This window comes from Cynocephalus volans, chromosome 12 (assembly GCF_027409185.1).
Source record: "Cynocephalus volans isolate mCynVol1 chromosome 12, mCynVol1.pri, whole genome shotgun sequence".
NCBI lineage: Eukaryota > Metazoa > Chordata > Mammalia > Dermoptera > Cynocephalidae > Cynocephalus > Cynocephalus volans.
Window position 1 is genome coordinate 71,861,805 of NC_084471.1, and position 16,701 is coordinate 71,878,505.

Here is a 16,701-nt window from a genome sequence, read left to right on the forward strand (position 1 = left end):
AAATCATTATAAAAACCAACCCAAACAGATTTTAAAGCATGGACTAGATTTTTAACAATTAAAATATACTTTAATTACTGGTATAATACTGATGAATATGCTTGTAGTGTTTCTTAAGATTTGAATTCAGTTGAATTTTTTGCATATTTCTTGATTCTTCTCCATAATTCTCTCCAAAATAATAGGGGAATGGATTTTTCAAAGAGGGGAAGTATGAAAGAGCAATTGAATGCTATACTAGAGGAATAGCAGCAGATGGCGCTAATGCCCTTCTTCCAGCTAACAGAGCAATGGCCTATCTGAAGATTCAGAAGTAAGTACTGGTTACATTTGAAAGCTTTTAGGGTGAAAATTTACCATAAATTGGCATATTAGCTAACCAGTAAATTAAAATTTAGTTTATTTACTCTTGAGCATTAAAGTTAAATGAGAGGGAAAAAAAGTTAGTGTGTGTATGTACATGTATGTGTGGCATAGTACCAGGCACATAGTACATGTTCAGTAAATATTCTTGTTAATATTTTCCTACTTTTGATAGTTGGTCATTATACAGTTTAACACTTCTCTAGTTGCTTATGTGTGTTATTCTGGATCGTTGGCTTAAAAATTATTTTTAACCATAGAACCCTTTGGGCATAGTCTTATCTGGAAGTGTTTTCATATACATGTATAACAAAAGGCAACTGCTATCACTGTAACTGCTGCTTATGCACTTTATCTTTTTTTTTTTTTTTTTTGGTGGCTAGAATCTTGGTTGCTAGATTTGGAACCAGACTGAGACTTGATTTAGCAGAGGGTTCACTTAATGCTGATTAGGGATTAGATTGACACTAGAGCTGGAGTAGAGCTAGGGCAAGTGGACCTAACTGAACGTCAGAAGAAATTCAGGTGCTAAGTAGCTAGATGGGGATTATTATGTTTTCTGCACTAATCCTCTTTATTATTTATAGTTTTGATTAGTTTGTCTTTTTCTCCCACCATCTAAAAGGTGTTTATAGATTGAATTTTTCTAAGTTCAGTTTACACATGGAGTGCACAAGTGACATCTAACAATTTTAAAGGACATACATGCGTCCATTGCCAAAGAATAATGCTCCTCTTACCTGTGTGGAAACTTCAGATTTTTAGAATAATTGTTGGATTTTCTTTACCTGCACAATAGAATTTTTGCGTATGCAATTAACATGGCTTCCTAAACTTTTATCTTCTAAATTTTCTTTGAATTAGGGTGTTTGGAAGTTTTCTGATTTACTTAGCAAACATTTATTCAGCTGAAATGTATCAGGTGTTGTTAGGTACCGTGGAAAGTATTAAGTGTACAGATATTAAATATAGAGTTGTTTTTAAGAAACTTGAAGTTTGGAAGGAGAGACAGAAAAGGAAATCAATAATTATGAGAATACACCATGATAATGCTATGAGGGACATATGCTATGTGAGTGTGGGGTGGGAAGAACACTGACATAGACTGAGTCCAGGTAGGAGAATTCAGGGAAAGCATCTTGAAGGAGTTCAAACCAAACTGAGATATAAAGGAGTAGTATGAGTTAGTGAGGTGAAAAAACAGGTTGAGTGTCCTAGTACAGGTTCAGAGACATGGGAGTGGGAAAGTTCATGGCACCTCTTGGAGGAGGTGAGTGGTCCATATTCTGGATGTTATGCAGGGGACAGTGGCAGAGAGAAGACCAGAGAGTCAGGCAAGCTCCTGACTTTCTGCTGTGCAAACGAGTTTGACTTTATCCTGAAAAGTGTGGGGGCCACGCATGTATCTTGAATGATATAATCAGGCAAATAGAAAATATATTGATAGGGGCATGGGCACACAAACATATTCTTTTTCTCTTCCTGGAAAGTGAAGTAAAGAAATCAAGGGTGTTTATTAGAAATTCTGATTTCGTTCATATGAGGTCTTGTTTTGAGGGTAGGATGGTATTCATTGAGACCTGTGGGAGAACGTAATCACAGGAGATTTTTTTAAAAAAAATATTCTTATGTAACTTCAGATTTTCATGAAAGCAGTATAATAAGCCCATGTACCCATCATCTAGTTTTAACAAGCTATACCTTTTTTTGGTCATATTTGTTTCACTTTTCCCCCCTGAATTATTATTAAGCAAAATTCAGATAGGATATTTCATCCCTGAAGAAAAGGGTATTTCATACATAACCACAATACCATTCTTCCTCCTAATAAATTAATAATAACTCATTAATGTCATTTTGATATATACGAAGGTCTCAAGTTTTGTTGTGTTTTTTATTTTTAAATTTTCTTTTATCTCTTCTTTGCTCTTTGTTATTGTAGGGCAGAACCTGGTTAAGTCTAAATTGATTGCCAGTTGCATGGATGACTAGAATTTATGCACAGTATCAGATGATATGCCGTTACATACATAGCAAGTCCTAAGTTTTGTATGGGTTGTTTTTCCTCGGGTGATGTATACAGTGGGCGATTGTTAATGAAGTTTTATTAGAACACTGATACCAGTTATAATTGTAATGTAGTACCTCTGCATACTGAGGGTTAGAGAGGAGGTAGGCTGCCAGCAGTGGTGGTGTTTTGTCTGCCCTACTCAGACTTTACCATCATTAATTTCATCTTTCCAGCAGACGCCTTCCTGACTTTCCCTTAATCTGTTACCTTCTCCCTCCTTACCAGGTGATTCCAAGATTTGTTTGGTGAGAGTGAAAAGTTAAAAAATTAGTCCTTACCCTCAAACACAGATTTGGGAGTTGATAATTGAAATTATGTACGTATTTTTTAAATTAGAAACTTAGTTTATATGACTTTTTCTGTAAGCTGCCTTTTTTCAGTAGGTAATTTTATTATGTTAATAGATATGAAGAAGCTGAAAAAGACTGTACACAAGCTATTTTATTAGATGGCTCATATTCTAAAGCTTTTGCCAGAAGAGGAACTGCGAGAACATTTTTGGGAAAGCTAAATGAGGCCAAACAAGGTAAGACTTTATAACAACTGGCACTCAGTCTGATGAGACTCCCAAGTTATAGAAGCAGAGATTTTTGTAGCTTTCCTGTGGTTCAAGGACACTGAACTAAGAGAAGTGCATTTTCTTTCTGTAGCTTGGATTGTGAATAGGTTTGAAGGAATGCAGTTTCCATAGTGCACCTGAATATCTTTTACTTTAATAACATACAATGCACTCTGGCTAATTGCTGATCAAAGTTAATGAAAAATTTGAATTATAGATGAGAATTAAAAAAAGGAAGGAAAAGGCAAGAATGAGAAGAAAAGGAAGGGAATCAGGTAGGGGATAGAGGATAATGTGAGATCTGTAGTGATGCTCCTTTTTATTCCTTGTTTTTCCCCTTATTTTTCTATGATCTTGTCCTTTAAGTATTTGTTTTATTAGTCTTTCAAAGAAGCAACTTGGTTCTCTTGCATGTTTTCTCTTTTGCTTATTTCTGCTCTTTATTTTATTTCTTCAACTTTCTTTGGGTTTAATTTGCTATTTTTCTAACTTTTTGAGATCAGTACTTAGATAATTGATTTTCAGTCTTTCTTCTTTTCTGATATGTGCATTTAAATCTGGCATTTTCTCCCTAAGCCTGTCTTTAGCTGCAGCCCATGACTGTTTTTCTTCACTATGGTAAAATATACATAACATTAAATTTACTATTCTAGCCATTTGATAGCATATAGTTCAGTGGCATTAAGTGCATTTATACAGTTGTGCAACCATCCCCACTGTCCATCTCCAGAAGTTTGTCATCTTCCCGTTCTAAAACTATGTACCTGTTAAACAATAACTCTTCATTCTCCTCTCCCAAGTCCCTGTAATGACCATTCTACTTTGTCTATGAATTTGACTATTCTAGATACCACCAGTAAGTGGAATCATACACTATTTGTCCTTTTGTGACTGGCTTATTTAACTTAGCATGTCTTCAAGGTGCATCCATGTTGTAGCATGTATCAAAATTTCATTCCTTTTTAAGGCTGAATAATGTTACATTGTATGGAATTCTCTTAGATGCTCTTAGTTCTTCTAACTCACGTTTGGTGAGTTACTCTGTCATTTGTTAACAGTGTGAGATGACCTGTAGGCCTTAGTTGTATCATCTGTAAAGTGGGATAGTAGTGAGGATTACATGAAAATTCATATAAAACAACTGGAATAAAACTCATTGTTATTATTGTTCACCTCTTTTCTGCTAGTCTATGTAAAACTGAGATAAAAATGAGATGTATCATGCCTTGAACTCCATAAAGTATTTTGACTCCTTTTTTATGTTTTTTAAAAATTCTCTTTAGATTTTGAAACTGTTTTACTTCTGGAACCTGGAAATAAACAAGCAGTAACTGAACTTTCCAAAATTAAAAAGGTAGTGTATTCTTTTCACCAAACTATGATCATATATTCTGAAACTTAAACACATTTATATATTGCAGAATTAGCTTGAGACTATTTTGATAGTTATGATCACTAATTTATTTTAAAGGAATTAATTGAGAAAGGACACTGGGATGATGTCTTTCTCGATTCCACACAAAGACAAAATGTAATAAAACCCATTGATAATCCACCTCATCTTGGATCAACTGTAAGTAAAGGACTTTTATTTTTTCCTTACCATTTAAATATCAGTTTTATATAAATAGAATTGGACACAAACTGTTGAATTAATAAACTGTTAAGAGAAATGTGGAAAGCTCTTCTTGGGGCCATTTTTAAAATTTTACAAAATACTTAGGATCATTGACATAATAAAATTGGGCAAAATTCAGATGTTTAGAGTTCTGGGGTAACTTTTTAAGTGACTTTTAATTTAATACTGTAAGTTTAGATATTTCTACATATATTAAAACAATTTGAAGCAACTTTACATTTTGTAGTAATTAAGTGTTTTTGTTTAATTGTAATTACTATTTTTTTGTGAGGTTGAGTTTTTATTACAGTAGCCTTGCATCTTGTGAGGGATTAGCTCTAAAATGAGCACTTAAAGCAGAAATCTAGTATAGGCAAAATTATCCTTAAAAATATACATGCACATTATTTTGTTTATAGTGTACTGCTTCTCATTAAGTCTAACAAGGCCAGTTTTTTTCCTGCAATATTGGAACAAAGAGTAGCTGGCGTGAATTTTAGCAGTTTGTTCTGTGTTGAACCTCTAAGGTTGAATTCAAAAGGCAAGTATATATATGATGTGACTCTATGGTAACTTCTGACATTTACATGGTACTTTTAGTGTACATGTATATAAGTTATGAAATATAAAGTACATGCAGAAAAGTACACAAAACAAATTAAGATTTAAAGAATAATTATAAAGTGAACACCCATGAAAACACCAACCAGGTCAGAAGATTGAAAGATATGAGTCCTTAAAAACTTCCCTATGTGCTCCTTACTGATCAAGATCTTCCTCCTGCCCCCTAGAAGTAACTGTTATGCATGGATGGTCCTTTAATATAAATAATTTTATAAGGCAGTAGGAGCAGGTATTTTATCCTCCTTTTATAAAGGAACAAAGCAAGACAAAGAAAGTTTGTTTTGCTACGTTTGTATTTCAGGTTAATAGCAGGTAGAAGATTCCTTAGTTTAATAATTTTCCAGTGTTCTTATTGAGACTGTATTCTTGGATTTTCTGGGATAATACTGCTTTCATGTATTTTGTGTGCCAGGCATAAATCTAGTTGCTTTCATACATTATATTTTCATGTATTCATTTGCTATATTTTTGCAGTAAAGGTAATTAAATGTTTAAGTGTGATTTAAACTTTACATCTTTATAAGACTTCTACACAAAAATGAATTCACAGGTTTAAAAAAAGCCATTGTTAAATGTTGCTGTTCATGATTATAAAGGCATTGTCATGTGCTAAGTCAAATATTTGTATATGTAATGTCCTGTGACCAATATACCCTAAGCAGCTTTTACAAATTTGTTGGGTTCTTTTCTCCTTCACTTTAGAAATCAATTTATGTTAATAATTGTGAAAGTGCAGCATAAATTTAGATCTTTTATGGCGGTATCTCAAAACAAAACACCTCTATAAAGTGAGAGATCAGGGGTAAACCATTCTGTAAATGTTCCAACACAAACAAAGTTACTATCCTAGTGGGAAGGGAAAAAAATTGCTTTTTATTTTTGTAATAGTTCTCTATGATAAAAATGTGGGCATCATTTAAAAAAAGTAGAAGGTAGCAGTTTGGTATAATGCTTTTAAGACTTGATTTGAGCCCCACTTTATAACCTTTTCAGTCTCCAGCACGTTACCTAATCCCTGTGTTATCCTTACCCTTTCTCCTTAAATTGAGAATAACTCACAGATTAGTTTATATCAAAGAAAATACTGTGCGTAAATGCTAAGGTGATTTCAGGTGAAGCAAATGTAAATTTCCTTTTCAATCACATTTGAGAGACCACTGGTCACTGGAAAAAGTGGTCAGGAAAGTAATCAGCCACAATGTATATCGACAAAATAAAATTAAAAAAAAAAAAAGTGGTCAGGAAAGAAAGGAAGGCCACAGAAAGTGGAGGGAGAGTCCTATGGTTAAAGTGAGAGGGTAGGCTAGGGTAATCTGCTTCAAGGACTTGCAGCCCGGGAGTACTTTTAGCAAACCTTCTGTAGAGAGAGTATAGGAGAGCAGAGATAGATGTAGGTCAGCTGGGGCCTGGGGTTCATTCCCTGATAGGGTGGTGGTAAAAGATAGTTTTTCCTGATCCTTTAGTCTCTACTAAAATATTTTATTTTATTTACTTTTTTTCATTTTCTGTTTCCCATGTCAAAACTTCACCTTTCTCCTTGGTCCCTCTTTCTCTTTCTTTCTTTCTCTTTGTTCTTATTTTCTCTTCTTTTTCTTGAAATGCCCGTAATATAGAGCTAAATAAAATGTTATGCTTCTGAGTCTTAATTTTAGAAAAGGAATGAATTGAACTTTTCATATTTTCTTAAATCCTTTCTATAGTGGTATCCTTTGTAGTTACTCCTGTTACCAGCAGTCCCCTGTCTCCCTCAGTTCCTCCTGATTATCATCAGTGGCCATCGGCAGCTCTCAGGACCCACTGGTCTTCACTTAACAGACCGTCTGTTAGGGAATTTATTAATTAAGATCATTTTTACACATCTGTTGTCAATGAAAGTGTTTGGTTTTCAATGGGACCATACTGATTTAATTCATATTATTGCTTGTCAAATACTATTTCTTAACACTAACTACCTGTTCATTCTTAGCCAATATCTTCATAGAAAACTGTTGCTGATACAGTTCTTAGCAAAAAGCAAAGGTCTTAACATGATTATTCTTTAAAATAGAACTGCTGACAGGATTCTGTTACAAGTTTGCTTGTAGCTTTTCATTTATATACATTCATCCAGTAACACCCAGTTGTTATCATTGGGCCTATCTTAGGTGTGTTAATAGAATACCAGGTTTTAACATTGAGTTTAACATGTGTGTCAAAAGTTTTTATATGTACAACTTTTTGATTTATAATTCAACTATACAGTTGGAATGCACACTTGGAGTACATTGAGGAAAGTATTTTCTCTTCTTTTAAAATTAAATTTTAAACATATGTAAAAACAGAGAAAGCGAACTCCCATTTTCTGTTACATAGCTGCAACTGTTATCAGTATGTGCAAATTTTAAAAAAGGAGCTCTTCTTACCTGTTTCGTTTTCAATATTCCTGGTGGAACAATGGCTCCTCAGTGTATTTCTGTGTGTTTGGTATGACAATATAGTGAAGAATATTGTTATATTTTATTAAATATAATACTGCATGTAAACTTAAGAAGAAATTGAAGATATTTGACACATGTAATGATCGAAATAAGCAGTGAATGCCATTTATTTTATTAAATTGAGAAACCGTTGTGGTTAACTCTTACCAAATTTGTGAATATTATTTAATCCTAGGCTGGTTTTATCCAACTGCTACATATTTAGAGGATGTACTTAGGTTTTATTGTTAGTCTGTTTCATATATAATGCTGGTTATTGTCTGCTTGTTCTATTGGCCTTCAGTGAGCCCATAGTACTGCTGTTGGTTTGGTCTTATGTTTTCTTTGCTTTTTTGCCTCTAAAATAAAGTCCAAACTCCTTGACATGGCACACAGTCTCTTTTTAGGCTGTCTTCAAACAGCCTTTCAGGCGTTGTCTCCAGCACTCCTTCCCTTGCACCAGCCCCAATGGGCTCCTCATCTTCCACTGACTGTGCCGCACCCGTCCACTTTGCCATTCTTGTGCCTTTTCCTGTGAAGGTGTCCCTCATGCCAATGTTTATCTTCTTTTCTGTGTTCTCTTAGCATTTTGTGCTTTTGCCTTTTATACATACCCATTGCCTTGTAATTATTTATATTTACGTGTCTCTCTCCCCCATTTAGACCTAGGTGCTATGCACAGCCTTTTATACTTTGTAGTCTCAGACAGGATATGATTCCTGCCTAGACATTGAATTTACTTTTAACTGGGATATTAGCTATAAGAACACTGCAGCCTTTTAACTTGCAACCCTAAAATAGGAAACCTTTAATATGTTTATTTAAAGAATTGATTTTAACTGTTTTAGAAACCACTCAAGAAGGTTATTATTGAAGAAATTGGTAACTTGATACAAACTATGGATGTTCCACATAGCACTACTGCTGCTGCTCCAGAGAGTAATTCTATTAATCTAGCAAATGTGATAGGAGCCACAGGCACTACAACTAAGAAGAATTCAAGCCAAGGTGACCTTTTGCCCACAAGTGATACTCCAAGAGCAAAAGTATTGAAAATAGAAGAAACAAGTGATACTTCAGCCCTGCAGTGAGTAGAAATACTGTTATTTAATAATCATTTAGAATGGTGGTAATTCTACTAGAAAACTGGTGTTACTGAGAAGACTTCTGATTTGTTATTCATCAACCTAATTTTTTGAACTGTGTAACTTCAGGTTCTAGTTTTTTTTGTTTTTTTTAAATTTGTACTTAGTGTGAGAAATATTTTGCGTAAGGAATGATCACTATTCCTTTACCATAGTGGGGAATTTAAGATGGTTTAGTGATGATGAGAAAGTGTCTTGAACAAATTGATTTTGCTCATTTTCTTTTCTAGAACTTCAGTGTATATGTTTCACTTTTTAATTCAGCAAAAATTTTAATTTTTAAAAGGAAGCTTTATAAAAATGTAGAATTTAGACATTACCATTATTCCACTCAATATTTAAGACTATTGTGGGCTCATTAAATTTTGTTTAGAATTTAAAAAAACAGTTCACATGTGTTTTCTTAATGATATGAATATAGGAAATATAGACTAATTAGGTTTATTTTGGGTTATCAAAACTTTATATGTTCTTACATTGCCACTTAACAAACCTTTTAAAAGATTTTTTTTTTTTAAACGTTGAACTTTAGTAGTACTTTTATTTAAAGTAATAGCATGGATTGTGGGAGCTTTTTTCTTTAATAGGTAGCTTTTTTCTTTAAAAAAAAAACAACAGGCATTTCTTCTTTCTTGGAATATCTTGAAAGTGATAATTCAGATTTTTGAAAGGCTGAGTTGTGAGTGTATGGGACACAGTAATGGAATATATAGAAATGTTGCACTCAAATTGTGGCTGAGCTAGTTGCCCAACAGATGAGAATAGTCATTACATAGCTAGCACATGGAAATTTCAAAGGACGTAATTTATTTTTCCAAAAATGTACATATATTATTAGCCAAAAGAATTTAATACTTGTAGAATACAAATAATGCAATATTAATAAAATGAGAAATTTAAACATCTCTATTGATGTTTTCTTTGTTGAACTTTGACTATTTGTAGTTCTTTCTAACTGGTTTGATGCCTCTGAAATATTTCAGACCTCAAGCCAATTTAAAGCAGGGTGTATGTCAGTCATTCAGTGAGAAGATTGCTACAGAGGTGGAACAAATATCTGCTCAGTTTGTCGCAACTGTTCTTCCTCCAGTTCCTGCAAACTCATTCCAGCTTGAATCTGATTTCAGACAACTGAAAAGTTCTCCAGATATGATGTATCAATATTTAAAGGTAAGGAGAGGAAGCTAGTGCTTCTGTTGTAACTAAAAGGTCAAAGAACTTCTTTTGTCACTGCATAATAATAGTGCTATATTTGCTTTTTGTATAATATGATTGTAGAAAATGCTTTTATCCCTTGCCTTATATGTACATCACTCTAGCCAGACCATTTAAAAATATATGCAACCAGGGAACTTTGATGTTCTCCTTTGGAAATAGGATCTGTGTTAAATTCTGATGCCTAATATAACAATCTAATTTCATTTACCATAGCTTAAGATTAATCCTTCATCCTTCAAGATGGAGAAAGGAAGCTACAATATGAGTGCCTTCTATGTGCCAAGCAATACTTGTAATGTATAGGCAGGCATTCTCCTGAAAATGAGCTTTTGTTTGCTCCAAGAAAAAGAATCAAATTTTAGGAAATAATTGATTAGCTTAATCTTTTTCCAGTGTAATGATAGTAACACTCTATAATTATGCAGTATGCAGTAACTTCTAAATATATTATCTCATGTCATTCTGCTTTTTAAAATCTCTGGTTATATTTATTGCTCTTTGAAAGCTCTCTCAAGTTTCCTGTCTTTCTTAGGGGTGGTATATTTCATCTGTTCATGAGATTTTTTCTTTGACTAGAACAGAGTGATTATCTCACAGTTCTTCTAACTTTCATTCTTCTATAAAATTGCATTTGAATGTGACCCCATTATTATTTATTAAGTACTAATGCATAGTAGTAGTTCTGTACTATTTTTGCCTAAGCAATTATTATGTAAATAATTTGTGAAATGTGGATGTTGCCATAATTTAAATTTCTATTTATATTTTTCCCAAGCAAATTGAACCATCCTTGTATCCGAAGTTATTTCAGAAAAATCTAGATCCGGATGTATTCAACCAAATCATTAAAGTTCTGCATGACTTTTACATTGAGTAAGTTAAACTTTTTTAGTTATACTCTCATATTGTAATGCTATGCTATTTTCAATGATTTGGGAAATTCATTCTCTTTGATATATTAATACTTTGTATATAGAAAAATTAGCTTTCTGGTAAATTTTACTGTTATAGAAGCTGTTAAGAGATGAAAAGTACAATAATAAAAGAGGGAAAAGTTTAAATGGAAGGAAAAAGGACTTAATTTTTTTGTGGAGAAAAGTAGGATGTGGAAGTGATGGGTATTATAATAGAGTAATAGTTTCTGTGCTGAGCTCTCATTTAAGAATATTATAATTTCTTCAGGTGGCTTGATAAATCTCTTCATTTGGGCGCTTAAAATATAGACTATCTAGAGAAAAGAAAAATGACCTATGTATGTATGATTAGAAATATTGTGTTAGTAAGCAGAATTAAATGAGCTACTTTTAACCAATCATTTGTTTTTATATTTGGATTATTTCAGGAAAGAAAAGCCATCACTCATGTTTGAAATCTTACAAAGACTTTCTGAACTAAAAAGGTTTGATATGGCAGTGATGTTTATGTCAGAATCTGAGAAAAAGAGTAAGTTCTAAGAAAGAGAGCTTTTCCCTGTCTATTTATTCTTATATGTTCCTTTAATCATTCAACAAATGATAGCAAACATTTATTGACTGTTTACTGTGTACAAGGTATATACAATTAAATATAAATTAATTATAATTCAATTAATTGAATTACAATTAAAGTGCAATTAAAATTATACATGTTAATTTTGACAGTACTATGAGATGTAAGTACTATTATGTTTCTTCTTTTACAAAGAAGGAAACTAAGGCATAGAGAGGTGAAGGAACTTGACCAAGGTCAAGTAGCTAGGAAGCCAGACCCAAGACTTGAACCCAGCTGGGTCCAGTTCCATAGTCTTAGCTCTTGTGCTTGAAAATGCAGTAAATGGCACAATGAGTTCTTACTGTCTGTCCTAAAGTATGTAGAGAGTCCCTGCCACAGGAGCATGTAACTGGGCGCGGTGTACAGGGGAAGTCTAATCTGTTCTGAGAGAGGTAATTTCCTTGAGTTTATTTGCTTTCAGCCGAATTCTCAAAGAAGTCACTTAGGTGAATGGGTGGGGAAGAGAGTTTTAGACTGAAGGAGTGATGTGTGCAAAGGTTCTGAAACAGGAAAGAACAAGTTGAGTTCCGAGAATGAAAACTGTGGTGCGGCTGGATTGTAGGGTGAAGAGGTAAAGAGTGGCAGGTGATGAGCCTGAAGAATTGTATTCCGTATTGATTCCCATATCTCAGTCTTTGTCATAAAGAGTCAGTGGGAAACCCTAATTGAAGTAAAATCAAACTGTGGAGAAATCTCAGTTGCTCAGAGTTTTGGGCTATACTCCAATTTCAAGAAAAAGAGAAAAATCATTTAAATACAAGAGTGCCAGTTTTTTAGTTTTAAAAATTAGCAAAAACTCCATGTACCATTTTCACATATCTCCTATACTAAACATACTTTGGGCCCCTGATCTTACTTTTTTTAATGTTTCTAGCAGTGACCCTGAGTAATTCTGAATCACTAAGAAAGATAGTCTTAAATAGTACTTAGGGAAGTGGACATGCAAGTTGAGATTTTTTTTTTTTAATGGTGAGGGTTTAAACCAAAAGTTTCTGCTTTAACAAAAAACATCTATTAAAATCTCTGAAAAGTACTACTATTTCTTATTACTCTTCTGACCTCATATTCTACCACTTTTTTTCAATCATTCCGCCCCACCACACTGGCTTTATACTTGTATTTTTTAAATATAACTGCCAAACTAGTTTTAGTTCGGAAACTGTATCTGGCTGCTCCCTCAGCCTGGAACATCTTCCCACATATCTTCACCTTGCTTCAGTTGTCACCTCCTGTCACCTCAGAGATACCTCTACTAACCAGCCTTAGTTAAAAGAACTGCCCACCTCCCACCCACCCCCATCACACTCTATCTTCTTACCCTGCTTTATTTTTCTTCATAAGATGTACTAGCTGACAATGTTTCCTATATGCATTTCTTTCTCCCTAATAGAATGAAAGTGCCATGAGAGCACAAATTTTGCTCACCTTGTTCACTAGGCCTCGGTGCTAGTACATAATAACCTCTCAGAATAAATGTTTTGAATGAATGAATTTCTTGTCTAATGTGATAAGTTCAAGGTATACTCAGAGATTATGAGTTGTCTTTTAACACTGCCTACCAACAGTACTGTCTTGGTTGGGTCACTACTGTGAGTTAAACACGGAAGCACTTAGAATGATTCTGGCACGTAACTAAGCATTCGGTAGATATTAGCTGTAATCTTTTATTGTTGCCATTATTGTTGATAACTGTTAGAATGTCCTCTAATTTTAATATTGAGAAGCACGAACTATAACAATGTTTTCCAAAGAATTGAGTGTGGTGGACCACTCAGTGGTAAGAAAGATGATTTTGCATGAGTCATGGGCAAATCTTTTTTTAATCTTTAGTAGTTATCTGTTTTATTTTCTTATGTAATATAAAAACATATAACTAGTTTATTGGCTGTGATTTTGTAGATGTTAATCTTGTTAATTTTCAATTTATAGTAGTGATATAAAGTTTTATTTTAAAATAAAATAAGTTCGAAAAACAGTTAATTGAAATAAAAATATTAAGTAAATAAAAGTAGATACACAGATGGGGCAAAAATTTTTATGGTGGTACAGAATGAGTTAAGTTTAATATGCAAGATTAATGTCATTGAGGATGTAGGGGAAATTTTGTACTGCTAAAGCAAAATATTCTGGTAAGAAACATCATTGGATTGCTGTATAATTTTCTGTTCTCAGTTTGGCTTTTTAAATATCTGAATTAGAATTTATAAATAATCCTGATTTCTGCTTTAAAAAGTAAAAAGTTTTTATTTGACAGATCAGTAACTCTCTTTAATTTACATTTCTCTTACTTTTTAAAAAATGACATTAAAATGGAGAATTTTTTTTTTCTTTTTCAGTTGTGCATATGTTATTCAATCACATAGACAAATCAGGATTGAAGAATAATTCTGTTGAAGAACTCAAGAAAAGATATGGTGGTTGATTTCCATTTTTACTGAAATAATTGTTTTTGACTTTCATATGTAAATTTTTTTCCTACTGAAAATAAAGTGTTTTGTTTTGCATTTTAAAATGAAATCATACAGGAAAGTACTATCTTTGGATATAAGTTAATTAACTGTAAAGTGAATTATGATTTAACTAGTGAGAAATATACTCAAGTAGACTATAAGTCTTTTCTGAAAATAAAAATATAAACAATGAGATACATTCGTAAGGACCAATATTTTATTTTATGTCATTTTCAATGTTAAATTTAGATACATCCTTCAGTGCTCTGTAAATTTAACATTATTTTCGTGAGTTTTTGTAATTGCCTAACAATGCTCTTTCATTAGCATATGAATGAATTTATCTGTCTAGAGGGAGTTAAGTAGATAATGAAATTGTCTCCTTATAAAACTTTTTAATATCATTGTGCCAATTCACTAGCATAAAATTTTTTAGTTGCAAGATATGTGTTTTAAATATTTGTGTCGAAAGGAGACTTTTAACTAGACTTTTTAAAATAGGTTAATTGAAGAGTCACAGTATCCTTAAGTTTTAATGTTAGGTTTTTTCCGTCATGATATCTGTGTTATAAGCCAACTAAAGGAAGATTAACCTAAAGCAAGGTGTAAAAAATCTTAAAACAGGAATTTAAAAATGTTTAATCTAGGAATGTTTGAAGTAATAAATAGCATATATAGCTTGTGTATATGTGTTACATGTGATTGTGATGTTTGTAAGCTTTTGAAAGTAGGGCTAGTATTCTACCCATCCCTGTACTGTTCGTAGTATCTAGCACGTTCCTTTGCATGTAGTTAGGTGTTCAATTGATATTTGTAAAGTCTAACTGAATTTTACCCAGGAATCATGTTGAGTAAATGTTCAGTGTAGCAGCCTAGCAAATTTTGAGCATACTGTAAATGTTGGCAAAGCCAACTTGATTTTAGAGACTATCAAATTGTTAAACAGTATTAGGTCACCATCCTATAGTTATCAGCATCAGTAAGACAGTAAATTTTAAACTTTATTTTATTCTGTTGGTAATTTTTATTGCCATCATATGTATTATTGTGCTTATGAATTGCTTGGGAAATAACCAGAATCTGTTTACAAAGATAATTCCCAGTTTGTGGGAAAAATTATTGAGATGATCATAATTTGTATAGCCTGAATGTTTTACAATACATTTAGGATAGAGTTTATTAACTTTATTCCTTGCTAAATGTATTGTGATCTACAAACAGGCAATGAAATTTAGCCTTTTATGTATAACTTATGATTGAGTTTTTCTCAAGTCATGAATAAGTTGACACAAAAGTATGTGGAAAGCATTACAAAGGCCAAAAAGTTTTTTCTATGGTGTGAATGAATAATGTTTATGTCTCCTCAAAATTCATATGTTGAAGTCTTAACCCCCAGGGTGATGGTATATGGGCCTTTGGGAAATCCTCATGAATAGGATTAATGCCCTTGTATGAGAGGCCCTGGAGAGCTCATTTACCCCTTCCATCTGTGAATCAGGAAGTGAGCCATCTGTGAACCAGAAAGTGGGCCATCACCAGCTTAATCTACCAGTGCCTTGATCTTGGACTCCTTAGCCTCCAGAACTGTGATAAATAAGTTTTTGTTGTTTATAAAGTACTTAATTTATGATATTTTGTTAGAGCAGCCCAAATGGATGAAGACATAATCCTTAGAAAAAACTTACAAGGTAGTCAGGGCAGGTAGTGCTATTGTCATTTTTAACATAAGAAAAGGAGGCTCAGAAAGTAAATGTTCATTCTATGATTATGGAACTAAAAACTGGCAAAGCAGTCTTCTAACTTTTAATCTAGAACTATTTGAACTATTCCAAGCTGCAATATTTTTGTCATATTACCTGTGTAGAGACTGTGATCTGAATAAGTACAGATCCCAAAATTTACTTTAGAATATGCATTTAAAAAATATTTCTAATGTTAGCCTGTTTTTCCTAGTGGTTTTTCTTAACTACTAGTTTCATATAGTGGTTATGAAAGACTCTGGAGTCAGACTTCTTGCATTTGAATTCTGGATCCACTTGGCTTTAGGGCATTAGACCAGTTACTTTTCTATGTTTTGCTTTCCTAATCTGTAGAATGGGTTTACTAGTTTTCTGCCTCACTGGGTGATTGTGAGGGTTAAAGAGATTTACAGGTTTTGCATTTGGAACAGGGCCAGATGTATAGTAAGTTATTGTTGTTGTTATTATTTCAATTATCATTTCTTAGAAGTGAGTAGAATAAAGTATAGTCTTTACTATAGTGGTTAATAGAGTTGTTTTGGGGTCAAATGACCTGATTATACAACCTGTTGCACTTGACTAGCTTGTGAATTTGGATACATTGCTTAACTTCTTTAAGCTTCAGTTTTCTCTTACATAAAATTAGAATATTTATTAATAAGTGCCTACCTTAAAGGTTTTTAGAAAGATTAAATGTGCTAATACTTGCTAGTGTTTAATACAGTGCTTAGTGCTCAGTAATTTTTATTAATAATAGTAATATTATTTATTGTCATAAAGGAACAAAAGCAGTACTGTCCCAAGTGATTTATTTCTAGAAATCCAGTTATTCACTATTAATTGTATCTTTTAACTTGATAGCAACATTTAAGACTTAGTTATTTTTGTATTGTTGACAGAAGACCATGCCCATCATTTATTGGCTTTC

The 16,701-nt window shown here is 32.9% G+C and overlaps 1 protein-coding gene across 1 annotated transcript in view; it reads left to right on the forward strand.

The window, feature by feature from the left end:
* RPAP3 (RNA polymerase II associated protein 3) overlaps nucleotides 1-15,040 on the forward strand; it is a 31,244-nt gene extending 16,204 nt beyond the window's left edge. The window contains exons 9-17 of the mRNA XM_063075011.1: nucleotides 186-313; nucleotides 2,839-2,960; nucleotides 4,277-4,347; nucleotides 4,465-4,566; nucleotides 8,540-8,778; nucleotides 9,820-10,006; nucleotides 10,830-10,927; nucleotides 11,397-11,497; nucleotides 13,921-15,040. Coding sequence (XP_062931081.1) covers nucleotides 186-313; nucleotides 2,839-2,960; nucleotides 4,277-4,347; nucleotides 4,465-4,566; nucleotides 8,540-8,778; nucleotides 9,820-10,006; nucleotides 10,830-10,927; nucleotides 11,397-11,497; nucleotides 13,921-14,006 — 1,134 coding nt within the window. The 3' untranslated portion in view covers nucleotides 14,007-15,040. The remainder of the gene's footprint in view (nucleotides 1-185; nucleotides 314-2,838; nucleotides 2,961-4,276; nucleotides 4,348-4,464; nucleotides 4,567-8,539; nucleotides 8,779-9,819; nucleotides 10,007-10,829; nucleotides 10,928-11,396; nucleotides 11,498-13,920) is intronic.
* The last annotated feature ends 1,661 nt before the right edge of the window (nucleotides 15,041-16,701 follow it).